The sequence below is a fragment of the Rattus norvegicus genome, chromosome 4, assembly GCF_036323735.1.
Source record: "Rattus norvegicus strain BN/NHsdMcwi chromosome 4, GRCr8, whole genome shotgun sequence".
NCBI classification, from domain to species: domain Eukaryota; kingdom Metazoa; phylum Chordata; class Mammalia; order Rodentia; family Muridae; genus Rattus; species Rattus norvegicus.
In genome coordinates, this window is record NC_086022.1 from 98,162,628 (window position 1) to 98,176,664 (window position 14,037).

Below are 14,037 nucleotides of genomic sequence, written 5' to 3' on the forward strand. Positions count from 1 at the left end.
TCTACAGGTCTTCAGCTGTTCCTGTGGGCCTGTGTCTTGAGTTCACCAGGCAGCTTTCTTGCAGCAGAAAATTTGGTCTTACCTGTGGTCCCGAGGCTCAGGTTCGCTCGTGGGGTGCTGTCCAGGGGCTCTCTGCAGCGGCAGCAACCAGGAAGATCTGTGCCGCTCCTTCCGGGAGCTTCAGTGCACCAGGGTTCCAGATGGTCTTTGGCTTTTTCCTCTGGCGTCCGAGATGTGTGTGCAGGGAGCAGTCTCTTCTGGTTTCCCAGGCCTGTCTGCCTCTCTGAAGGTTTAGCTCTCCCTCCCACGGGATTTGGGTGCAGAGAACTGTTTATCCGGTCTGTTTCCTTCAGGGTTCGGTGGTGTCTGTGGCAGGGGTCCTGCCGCTCCTGGGCCCTCCCCCACGGGAGCCCAGAGGCCTTATACAGTTTCCTCTTGGGCCAGGGATGTGGGCAGGGGTGAGCAGTGTTGGTGGTCTCTTCCGCTCTGCAGCCTCAGGAGTGCCCACCTGACCAGGCGGTTGGGTCTCTCTCTCACCGGGTCTGGGAGCAGAGAGCTGCTGCGGGCCGGGCTCTCTTCCATCTCTTGTATTCTGTTGGTGAAGCTTGTATCTACAGCTGCTTGTGTCTTCTTTTGATTTTCTATATCCAGGGTTGTTTCCATGTGTTCTTTCTTGACTGCTTCTATTTCCATTTTTAATTCCTTCAACTGTTTGATTGTGTTTTCCTGGAATTCTTTCAGGGATTTTTGCGTCTCCTCTCTATGGGTTTCTACTTGTTTATTTATGTTTTCCTGGAATTCTTTCAGGCATTTTTGTGATTCCTCTCTGTAGGCTTCTACTTGTTTTCTAAGGGAGTTCTTCACGTGTTTCTTGAAGTCCTCCAGCATCATGATCAGATATGATTTTGAAACTTGATCTTGCTTTTCTGGTGTGTTTGGATATTCCATGTTTATTTTGGTGGGAGAATTGGGCTCCGATGATGCCATATAGTCTTGGTTTCTGTTGCTTGGGTTCCTGTGCTTGCCTCTCTCCATCAGATTATCTCTAGTGTTACTTTGTTCTGCTATTTCTGACAGTGGCTAGACTGTCCTATAAGCCTGTGTGTCAGAGGTGCTGTAGACCTGTTTTCCTGTTTTCTTTCAGCCAGTTATGGGACAGAGTGTTCTGCTTTTGGGCGTGTAGTTTTTCCTCTCTACAGGTCTTCAGCTGTTCCTGTGGGCCTGTGTCTGGAGTTCACCAGGCATGTCTCTTTCAGGGGAAAAGTTGGTCCTACCTGTGGTTCCAAGGCTCACGTTTGCTCGTGGGGTACTGCCTAAGTCCTCTCCGCGGGGGCAGCAACCGGGAAGATCTGCGCCGCTCTTTCCGGGAGCCTTTGTGCACCAGGGTTCCAGATGGCGTTTGGTGTTTTCCTCTGGCATCTGGATGTGCGCAGAGTGCAGTCTCTTCTGGTTTCCCAGGCGTGTCTGCCTCTCTGAAGGTTTAGCTCTCCCTCCCACGGGATTTGGGTGCAGAGCATTCTTTCATTCTTTAACAAAGCTACTGTACTTACGTATGCTCAACCACCATGTTCTTTGTTAGCTCAGCGGCAGAAACATTCATTGGAGTGATGATGGGTAGATTTTTGAGTTTTTGTGAGAGAAAAGAACCATGTCCTTCTTTAAACTTATGTTCACGTTTTTCACCCCAGAGGCATTCACAGATGACCACCAGGGTTTTACAGTCACACATAATCCTGAATCTCTCTCATCTTAAAGTCCTTTTCACAATATCCCTATTTGATACCAATTCTAGAAATGTTGGAGAATTAAGGAATGTCACAGATTAGGGAAGTCAAAGATAGAGTTTTTAATTGTTTTTCTTTGGCTAAATGTCAATAGCTACAGGACGGATTAGAAATATACTTACAATTCTGGATGTTAGCCATCCCTTAAATTAACCTCAAGGATAAGAAGATCTGTGAGCATCCTCTAGACTCCAGGGAGCAGAGTCTAATGCTAACACTATTTTTCCAGGAAAGTACCAGCTTAGTCTGAACAATGGCACTATCCTCCAAAGTTCTTTTTCCATTGTAACACAACTCTGTATAGCTCAACTAATTTTTTCCCAACTAGAAAAAACACATGTGATTATATTGATCAGCCATATATTTCAAGATGTTCATGTCATGTCCATCTCATAACTTAAGAATACCTGACAAATCCTTTTGACATGTCAATTTCAATGTAAAACATCTATAGCCTAGATTTGGATAGTTGTAGGAGGGTTCAGTGAGGTCCATTTTTCCCAAATTAGCTTGTATCCTCTCCTAAAAACATGATCTTCTTTAAGTCTGAAAAAATCAAAAGGCCTATTTATTAATCAAAAGAATAATGAGACTCACAAACCTCAATGTGTACAGGTATTTACTCAATTTGTGCGAGTTAGAGTCTCTTAAGAAGTTGTTGAATGTTTTCAGAAGACAGCAATGCTCACTGTTATACCATCAGTGCAAACTTTCCTAGGAAATTATAATCCAAAAGAAAATCATTTAGTACTTAATGCAATCTAAGGTCCATTTGTAAAGGAAAGTTGAATTCCTTTCATATTTTCACATATCATTAATGGAGCTGGGTAAGAATTCAGATCCCAGATGCACTGCAAAGTAATGATTCACTTGTTGTTTTTGGTTTAGAAGAACTGTCTGCCTCTTCTTATCATGACCTGAGTGTGTCCTGTGTGAATCTTACTCAGATTTTAATGCTATCATGTGAGAACTCAGACATGTCTTTCAAGCCACAAAATTCAAAGAGAGACAACACAGGTACAGTTGTTAGACATCAGCAGAAAGAGAATGTAGAACAGAGACGGAGACTGAGAAGGCAACATTACTATTAACCAATCCAAAACCTGCTGCATGGCACTCCTGAGGGTGATGGTGTTTTGTATATTAACGAAGCTGCCTTAGGACTAGGTATTTTTTCTCACACATCACTCAAGTCCAGATCCTTGGAAAACCGGCTTATTCAGGCAAAAGCTGCAACATTGTAATGCCTTCAGTAGTTAGTTTCTGAAAGACCCCAAGGCTTCCCTGGTTTGAGTATAAAATATTGAAAACTGAATATACTGTATTTTTCCTGATGACAAATAAAGTTGCATGGTCAAGACAAAGACAGGGTTGGGGATTTGGCTCAGTGGTAGAGCGCTTGCCTAGCAAGCGCAAGGCCCTGGGTTTGGTCCCCAGCTCCGATAAAAAAAAAAAGAAAAGAAAAAAAGAGACAAAGACAAAGATGTGTCATCTGTGGTACTCAAATATCTGTTTTATAAGGATGCACAAACATTTCTGCATAGTAGTGTGTTTGGAGACTATGATTCACAGACAACAAGGCTGCTGCCTGAATCAGGACAATACCTCAAATTACTGCTAAAGAACAAAATGTGAAAATAGCAGTATTTTCCATTATAGTACTCAATTGTATCGTTACCAGTCAACCATGGGACATAATGAAAAGTGGTAGAAAAGAGCAAAATATGAAAAATCCAAAACTTAGCAAAAGTTGTACCCATTTAGTCTGTAAGCATGAACATACCTCCATGTTCACATGGAGTCCAAACTTCAAGTGACTCAGATTGCTTGGATCAAGGTGTTCTATGTACATGTACATACATGTGTTTTTACTCTATTTAGACTGTAGTTTGCAATGTTAAAACTGTAATATCTCATGTTTTAATTCATTGAATTTGTTTATGAGAAATTGTCCTTTTAACTTCAAGAAATGTTACTCCAAACACTTCTTTTATTGGGAACACATTTTATTTTTTAACCAATTTTAATTATTTTAGTGAGCTAAAAATCTAATATTTTCTTCTCTGCTGTATATTCCCTGACAACAGGACATTATTCTGTATTACAACAGTTTATATTTGAAATATTTTATTTAATATAGAGACTAACATTATTACAAATGCCATCTGCAAATTTAATTACTTGAAATTCATTCTCTGGAGACAAACAAGTGGATTGACCTCAGGCATCTGGGGACACTGGGCTTGTGCTAAGTGCTGAGATGAATATGCCTTTGAGCTGTACTCAGCAATATCTGGTTCCCACTGATTTGCATGCCCTCATTGCCCAGTCTAGGGAACTTCTTCATATACCTGTCACACATATACTGTGCCATTGTTATTTCAGTCAACTCAACATGGACATGAGGGCCCATACTCAGTTTCTTGGGTTTTTGTTGCTGTGGTTTCCAGGTAAAATGAACTGAAATGGGAATTTCACTGATTAGTGTTGACTGGTATATGGGCGACATCATCCTTTATAATGCTTAATTGTGTGGATATTCATTATGTCTCAACTTATAGGTGCCAGATGCGACATCCAGATGACCCAGTCTCCATCCTCCATGTCTGCATCTCTGGGAGACAGAGTCACTATTACTTGCCAGGCAAGTCAGGACATTGGGAATAATTTAATCTGGTTCCAGCAGAAACCAGGGAAATCTCCTAGGCCTATGATTTATTATGCAACCAACTTGGCAAATGGGGTCCCATCAAGGTTCAGTGGCAGTAGGTCTGGGTCAGATTATTCTCTGACCATTAGCAGCCTGGAGTCTGAAGATATGGCAGACTATCACTGTCTACAGTATAAACAGTATCCTCCCACAGTGATACAAGTCATACCATAAACCCCAAGGAAGCAGAAGTGAGAGGCTTGGTTGCTCCATCTGCCTTTCTTCATGATTCACCCACTCTAAGCATTTGTCCGATGTCACAAGCAGTGTCTGACAGTTCAACAAAAAGGAAACACTTGAGAAAGTCCATTACTGAAAGACAAGGGGATTTGTATTTCTAATTAAAGCTAAATCACCACAATGATGAGAGCTCTGAACTTCTTCCCAGCTAGGGATCAAAGACAGTTGAAACTCTAGAAGAATTACTTTCAGTTTCATAGAAGGAAAATTTGAAGTAAAAGGAGATGAATGGAACCTTTGTGGAAGGTTGGATATTTGTAGAGGTTTCTGACTTGTGACACCATGGATGGCCCAAGACAGTTAAATTCAAAAGAAAAAGGGAGAAAGAACATTGGAAATCTTGGAAGAGGCAGTAGGAATGGCTAGGGAGACATGTACTTTAGGAGTAGTGGCTGATCATGCAGAGAATGTGGCTTCACTTCCTAGCATGCAACTGGTGCTTCACAACCATTTAAAATTCCTCTTTCATGGACTCTGCTGACTCCTTTTGACATTGCTGTGCACAGGCAGGCACAATGTCATGCATAATTGCAAGTAAAACCATTCTTATCCATAAAATTAAATAACAGCCACTTTAAAAAGTAAGAAAGCAGATTAGCAAGAGGAAGTTGACAGGATGCAGAGTAGTAAGTGGAAAACAACCTGTGACTCATGCAAGAGCTCTATTGGTGGGAGTCAGTAAGGGAGGCAGAAGCAAGCTCCACAGATGTATTCACACACAGTAGGAAAGCTAGAAATGGAGATACTGAGAAGTAGTGTCAGCAGGAGGATCAGGTCATGTATGCCACAGAGGTCAGGGGCATCATGTACCCTGAGGAAGATTAAACACTATTATTTAGGAGGACTGTAGAGACCAATAGTCTAAGACCAATGAACTGCATAGCTTCTGCCACTCCATGCCAGTGGTGTGCTGTCTGCAGGAATGTTACTCCAACTACAGAAAATTACTTGATTTCTGCAATGTCTTCTTTTCTATAATGTACTGTGCTCTTGGGAAAGATCTGTAAGCTTTGAGACTGTATTTCACATTTATAGGTTCACTAAGATACACAATATGAAGTGTTGATATTTATTGAACTTATACCCCAAATTCTTTGGACTGTGTTTTGTGTGTGTGTGTGTGTGTGTGTGTGTGTGTGTGTGTGTGTGTGTGTGTGTGTATCCTACTGTAGAAGGAAACTGTCTATAGTGAACACAGTTTGTGAGGCTGCAGACTGTTGACTGACCAGAACTCAGTAACAGCTCAATAGATGAAATGATAAGAGTTTTTAAATTGTTCATTAACCCCAACCATGGAAGATTCCTTTCAGAGGTCTGCAAAAATTGACTCCAAATTTTTCTTTGTTTTTATTTAATTTTTTTTTCATCTTTATTAACTTGGGTATTTCTTATTTACATTTCAAATGTTATTCCCTTTCCTGGTTTCCAGGTCAACATCCCTCTAGCCCCTCCCCCTCCCCTTCTCTGTGGATGTTCCCCTCCCCATCCTCCCTTTATTTTTTAAAAATGTAAACCCCTCAGTGAACGTGATTGTTGGAGGGAGGAAGGTAATATGGAGAGGCCTGCCGAGTCTGGGTTCAGTCAGAGAACATGCACCTAACCCAGAAGAGATAGGAGGCCCCAGGGATTGAGGAGTTCTGGTAGAATTGGGGGTGAGGGATGGTGGGTGCTGACATCCTCCTGGAGATGGTCTGGGGAGGAGTTATGGGATGGGAAATAATCAGAAGGTGGACTGGGAAGGGAATAAAAACTTGGAGTGTAAAAACAAAGATTAAATTAAATAAAAAAAACTTTGAAAATATGCTACTCTTTCCACAGTATTTTCTACAAATCAGTATTTGCCACACGATTAAAGTCTGTCTTATACACTTTTGGTTGTTGATCAAATTGGTGGTTGTATTAACTTATTTCAAAACCTGTGGCTAACTAGATTTTCCCCAACTTGTACTCTTATACTGCATTATTTTCATGTTTGCATTCAGCAATCTGATAATTTTCAGGTAGATTACATTATGGCTGATTTACTTGTGCCTATATGCAATGGCTTTTATGTAGATATACACTTGTTCTGACATTTGTTGAAAAGATTACAATTTGTTTAAAGTCATTCTAATTGAGGCTCTATTTTTGATGTCCTTGAGTTGCCATTTGGATATCCAAATATTTGTGAGAATGTAATTATGAAAATAATTGTTAAAAAGGGTGCCATGACTGAGCAGGTTGCCACATGTAGCCAACACCATTCTATAGGCAACGATGTGTGGTAACATTTTGTCATTTATTTAACAACAGCAGCAACATTTTGTCAAAAATCTGGAAGGTACTAGCGACAAAATGAAGTGCAGATTAAGTAGTCAATGACCCAGACAAAAAATTAAAATGAATAGTGAAACATGAAAGGAGAACTGAAAATTAAGTATAAGCAATGCATCTACATTTACTTTTTGGGCCTTAGTTTTCCCTTGTATCAGTAAACCAAAAATATATTAAAATAATAATGCAATAATCAAGTATCTCTTGAATATAAGGTAATATATGTCTCAATGACTGGGAGAAGTTCATCCTTATAAAACATTGACATTGCTGCATAAAGCCATTTCAGTCAATGAAAGTTTTTTATATCTCATATTGAAGTGTTCAAGTACACTCCTATGTATTTGCTCAAGATAAAGATGTATGTTCATCAGCAGGAATGGCGCCATTCCCCACCTGCCTTTACCTGCTCTGGAACAGGTATCTCTGAACTCTCACTGAAGACCACGGACAGTGTGTCACCATAGCATAAACACTCAGTAAAGTGTATGCATTCACATCCACTTTTAAAAAATAATTAAAAAAGCAAAAAGAGAGGGGTATGTGTCCATGTGTAATCTGATAAAAATCATTCATTGTATCTCTACTGATAAGTACTCAACGTGCAAAAAAGAAAATATCCATGTGCAAGGACAAATGTTGTCATTACCAGAGAAACCAGAAGCAGAGTTATACTATATATTTATTCAAAGAATGCTAGTGAACTTTTAAAGAAACAGTTACAGTGTGAAAGTTAATTACCTGAAGGACATGCGCTGCATGATTTCATTAAATTTTGAGAAGTAAAAAAATACATAAATATAAAAATATATGTCTGAACTACTAGAAGATCAGAGTTTGTTTGATATTTAAGAGAAAGGGAAATTTGATCAAAAATGATTACAGTGTTATGAGAATGATGTTTATGTATGGAACATATGATAATAATTAGTATATGGATTTTTTATGAATTATAGTATTTTACTGCTTATAGTTTACATTTTTCATCTTTATTAAATTGGGTAATTCATATTTACATTTCATCTGTTATTCCCTTTCCCAACTTTTGAATCACATTAATCCCTTAAGTGTATTCTGTTGATTATAATTAAAAGTATATTTTTTAATGCAGAGTCGTAGTCCAGTCAACAAGTTGAAGAGAGAGGTGAATGATTTGCTTCCCTCTTGTATTCTTGGAATTCATGAGAGACTATGAGCACGAAGTCCTGGGAGTTCATTTCTTCCTTCTAGATAACTACTGTGTGTCATAATTACATTCCCATTCTTCTCTGCAACTTAGTAGTCTCGATATAGACAAAATTTAAGTAAATTTCAAACTATACAAAGACTAATTTTTTGCTTCACATTAATAATTAATTTGAACTGCACTAATTGTCCTTTAACACACTGATATTCTACCTTCAGTAACCACATTTTATTTTATTACTTTCACTTTTTGAGTTATTTTTCACATTTAAGAAGTCCACATAACTGTCCTCTCCATGTACACTGTTATATAGACAAGAGCATTTGCATGTTGCTCCCTAGGGTGGTCCTTGTCTTGTTGACTTAAGATATAATCTCAACTGTTCTCTTGCCTTCACCGAACACTCTCCTAAGTTCATATCCTCAAAATGATGAGTCCTGCCCAGTTCCTGTTTCTACTAATGCTCTGGATTCAGGGTAAGGAGGGTGGAAACTGAAGGAGGAGAATGGGGATGGAGAGTGACCTCTCACTCCCTATGTGTGCTGTTAATCTGTGATCAGGCAGGTCATACTCTGCAGGATGAGCATTTACGGTTTTGTTACATCCTAAGCAGAAATTCCAGATGGAAGAGTAGCTGTGTTAAGTTCAAGATTCTGACATAGATCAGATGGAGTGGTGTAGACTTAGATATATTTTAGAACCTTCAAATCACTTGTTTTGTAAAGAAGCATGTGATAAATAATATTTTTAAATCACAAAAATTACCAGGATCTCACTTGAAAGGAATAACATAAAGGATTTCACAAATATTGCTCAGGAAGTTTGCACCTGACTTTGCACTATTGTATTATAATTTCAGGAACCAGTGGTGATGTTGTGATGACCCAGACTCCAGTGTCTTTGTCGCTTGCCATTGGACAACCAGCCTCCATCTCTTGCAAGTCAAGCCAGAGCCTCTTAGGTACTAGTGGAAAGACATTTTTGAATTGGATATTACAGAGGCCCGGCCAGTCTCCAAAGCGCCTAATCTATCAGGTTTCCAAACTGTACTCAGAGGTTCCTGATAGGTTCAGTGGCAGTGGATCAGAGACAGAGTTTACTCTTAAAATCAGCAGAGTGGAGGCTGAGGATTTGGGAGTGTATTACTGCTGGCAAGGTACACATTTTCCTCACACAGTGATACAGACCTTAACAAAAACTTTCTTGCATGGGGCAGACCACCTGACACTGTGGTACTTAACTGGAGAGCAGAGCACTCTGTGTCTGTTTGAGAGGGAGTGACTGGGGAACTTGAGTAATTGTTTGCAGTTGAGAGCTCTAGCTAAACTCATCTGACTGGATGAATGGTTTGACTAGATCTCAAGTGCCACCAGTTTTCAGTCCTTCTTGTTATAACCATTGTGTGGCCTTTGCATCAGGAGAATTTCATCTCATTAATCTAGCTGATTTTTGATGATCTCTATCTATTTTTCATTACTTCTTTGAGCTTCATTTCTATTGTTTTCTTTTAATGAAGTATGTGTGTTTGCTAATTCTCATTTCTCTTTTCATTTATTAATTTTAGATGTCTATCCATATGCTTTTTATATTTCTAGGTAGACTTGGGAGCATTATTTTAAATGTCTTTTAAAATAATTTTGTAAATTTTATTTTCTGAGTGACAGTGCAACCAGAAATTCAGTATATTCATTTAGAGATTTACTTTTACTTCCTTTTCAATATTTCTTAAGTCTTTATGTTGATCTTTGTGATTCTGGCATAATAGATGGTGGCTGACATCATGAATGGTTTCTAGATTGGCTGTAAGGATCAGGAGAGGGAGGGGTGAATAAGACACCAAGACTGGGATGCTTTCACCCCTCATCAACTAAAAATCAGAAAACTTCTTTATTTATAAAGATTAAAGACTTTGCTGTTTTGAAGAAATACAGATCATATCACTTTGTCCTGGGCATACTTGTCTAGTATGCCCAGGGTTCCAGGTTACTCATAGGTAGAAAAATTTTTATTATCATCAACTCCATAACCTTATTCTTAAAATTTTGCAAATCATTTTACCTTAGTAAAACCAGGAATCAAGGAAGCAAACAAGCAAGCAAGCAAGCATGTTCTCTGCCTGGCAGTAGCATATGGTTTCAAGATGCTTAGACAGAATATAGATAGAATCCAAGTCAGTGCCTGTGAACCACCCTTCTTTCTTTTTTTTTAAACCGTAACAGTTCCAAACTTAATGTCCCTCCTTCTACTTCTGTACATCTGTCTGTCCTCGTCTTCCCATTCTTCTCTTATGTTTCTTTTTCTTAATAATTTTATGTCCATTCCTTGTCAACTGGTTGCTTGCTCTTGACCTTTGTGACTTATTTAATCCTGTTTACAGTATTCAAGAAGAACGCTCTTGAATTAAAGGTATGTGCTAAGGCTGAGCTACATCACAACTAGAAACATTTTTCTTTTCAGTAAACAATTCCGCTTCAGGGCTTACATTGTGACCAAATATCTTGCAACAGAATAGTTCTTTATTGTAGACATATACCATATTTCATTGTCCAGGTGAACCACCTTCTTTAAGTAGCCTGTATTATCTTTTAATAGTGACTCGTATTGTTTCCAGATTTGCCTAATGGTCATAGTTCAGATAGTAAGTGTTGGAATTGTTACTTGCAATCTTATAAGAATTTGTTTAATAAAGGAATTGTTTTGTTTCTGCATTAATTAACATTACAAATCCCAGGTGTGAATCAATCATTTCCAAGACTGATAAATCCTAAAATTTTATTCTTCTTGTATCTTTTATGTCATTTTGTATCATGTATACTTTGTATCATATTATCTTAGTCACTTTAGCTTTTGTTGATGAATGCTATCTAGTGGCAAAGTATGTCTGTTATTTTGTAGGTTAAAATTCTAAGAAATTCTATATATGCTGTAAAAGGAGTTCTGTGCTATTATCTGTTTTCATTTGTCCTGTCCTGCTGAACCTTGACAGCATCCTCTGGGTTGAAACTATTCTAATTATTTTGTTTAATGAACTTCCTTAGGAGGAGATAACAATTTCCAAGGTACCACAAAGACTCCCACGTTGGGTCAACTAGGCTTCTTTCTAGTGAGCAGGAGTAGTACATTTAGGACAGTCAGGGGAATTCAAAATAATTTTTTCAGAGAAGACATGTCTGAATCATTATGTTAATAGCCTCCAAGAGTTTAACATGCAGAGACTCAAATTGATAGTAAAGGGCCTCAGGTCATCCATTACAGAGTGTGGCTCAGCTCTGCTGGCATACTGTCAAAACAGCTAAGCTGGCTTCATGACATGCACTGCTCATTTAGAAAATGACTGTGCCCCATAACTGTTGGCTTTACAAGTTATACTGATGGTTTTCACATTGAAAGTCTTTCCTGTGGAAATATGTCTGGGAACTGTAAGTTGTACTTAGTTTTCAGTGTGTATGTTTTTGTAGTCTGTGTAATTCAATTCTAATCAATGTCCACAAAGCTTGCAAGTGTCCCAGTGGACGATCTTTGAAAGCTGAGGTTTGCCCATTTACTGAGATGTGGTTCTTCTCAGTTGCTGTGTTGCCTGCATTCAAAGGCAGGTTTGGGGCAGGATTATCATTCTGTCAGTGGCTTTAGGTGGTTTCTCCATTGTTTCTCAATCTGTGGAAGATCTAAATTAGTTTGGATCTTAGGGGGATTATGTGATTTTCGGTGGACGTGATGCTTTGGTGAATGAGAACGCAATACGGACTGGATACACTCATGAAGAAATAAAAGAGAACTTACAGAAGCTTCCTCTGTGTCTCTAACGCAAGATTCAGCAGCAACGAAGGAAGCATTTATAGGAAGTATAGCAACATAGCTATTACTTCTATACTCTGACAGTTGCTTTTGCATTCAAGTTGTTCTCATACAGTAAAAGAAAAAAAAGATATAGACTCAGACTGCTTTATACCCTTCTTGCCATGTGATGTGATTAAGTACCTTATATCTTCATGATGACTCATTTCACTGCAATGGTTTATTATTTTTTTTTTATGTACTCCAACCTAACAGTATTTATTCTTTGTTCTAACTCTTGTGTAAGGGCAAGTATAAGAAGCCCCCCCATCAATTATTGTTCTGAATGTCTCCAGGGTTTTCATGGATGCTGTCTTGAATTAATGAATCTGTCTGTTTGTCTATTTGCCTATTATTCATTCTTTCTACTTACCTAACACCTAGCTGTATGTCCATTAATCTCAATCTCTCTCTCTCTCTCTCTCTCTCTCTCTCTCTCTCTCTCTCACAAATCTTTTTTTCCCCATTTTATTAACTTGAGTATTTCTTATTTACATTTTGATTGTTATTTCCCTTCCCAGTTTCCAGGCCAACATCCCCCTAACCCCACACCCTCCCCTTCTATATGGGTGTTCCCCTCCCAATCCTCCCCCCATTACCACCCTACTCCCAACAATCACGTTCACTGGGTGTTCAGTCTTGGGACGACCAAGGGTTTCCCCTTCCACTGGTGCTCTTACTAGGTTATTCATTGCTACCTATGAGGTTGGAGCCCAGGGTCAGTTCATGTATAGTCTTTGGGTAGTGGCTTAGTCCCTGGAAGCTCTGGTTAGTTGGCATTGTTGTTCATATGGGGTCGCAAGCCTCTTCAAGCTCTTTCAGTTCTTTCTAAGATTCTTTCAACAGGGGTCCAATTCCCAGATCAGTGGTTTGCTGCTGGCATTCGCCTATGTATTTGCTGTATTCTGGCTGTGTCTCTCAGGAGCGATCTACATCCGGCTCCTGTCAGTCTGCACTTCTTTGCATCATCCATCTTGTATAATTAGGTGGCTGTATATGTATGGGCCACATGTGGGGCAGGCTCTGAATGGGTGTTCCTTCTGCGTCTGTTCTAATCTTTGCCTCCCTATTCCCTAGCAAGGGTATTCTTGTCCCCTCCCCCCTTTTTTCCATTTTTCTTTTTTAACTTGAGTATTTCTTATTTACATTTCTAATGTTATTCCCTTTCCTGGTTACGGGCCAACATCCCCCTAACCCCTTCCCCCTCCCCTTCTCTATGGGTGTTCTCCTCCCTATCCTTCCCCCATAACCACCCTACGCCCAACAATCACGTTCACTGGGGGTTCAGTCTTAGCAGGACGAAGGGCTTCCCCTTCCACTGGTGATCTTACTAGGTTATTCATTGCTACCTATGAGGTTAGAGTCCAGGGTCAGTCCATGTATAGTCTTTGGGTAGTGGCTTAGTCCCTGAAAGCTCTGGTTGGTTGGCATTGTTGTTCATATGGGGTCTAGAGCCCCTTCAAGCTCTTCCAGTCCTTTCTCTGATTCCTTCAACGGGGGTCCCGTTTTCAGTTCAGTGGTTTGATGCTGGCATTCCCCTATGTATTTGTTGTATTCTGGCTGTGTCTCTCAGGAGAGATCTACATCCGGTTCCTGTCGGCCTGTACTTCTTTGCTTCATCCATCTTGTCTAATTGGGTGGCTGTATATGTATGGGCCACATGTGGGACAGGCTCTGAATGGGTGTTCCTTCTGTGTCTGTTTTAATCTTTGCCTCCCTATTCCCTGCCAAGGGTATTCTTGTTCTCCTTTTAAAGAAGGAGTGAAGCATTCACATTTTGATCATCCGTCTTGAGTTTCATGTGTCCTGTGCATCTAGGGTAACTCAAGCATTTGGGCTAATAGCCACTTAACAATGAGTGGATACCATGTGTGTTTTCTGTGATTGGGTTACCTCACTCAGGATGACATTTTCTAGTTCCCTCCATTTGCCTATGAATTTCATAAAGTCATTATTTTTGATAGCTGAGT

The 14,037-nt window shown here is 39.5% G+C and overlaps 2 gene segments (V, D, J or C); both read left to right on the top strand.

The window, feature by feature from the left end:
- The first annotated feature begins 4,118 nt into the window (after positions 1-4,118).
- LOC682538 (Ig kappa chain V-V region L6-like) lies at positions 4,119-4,668 on the top strand. The segment is given in 2 exon segments: positions 4,119-4,234; positions 4,346-4,668. Coding segments are annotated over 2 exon segments (378 nt in total).
- A 3,908-nt stretch (positions 4,669-8,576) lies between these two features.
- LOC682553 (immunoglobulin kappa variable 2-29-like) lies at positions 8,577-9,514 on the top strand. The segment is given in 2 exon segments: positions 8,577-8,709; positions 9,093-9,514. Coding segments are annotated over 2 exon segments (471 nt in total).
- Positions 9,515-14,037: the final 4,523 nt, after the last annotated feature.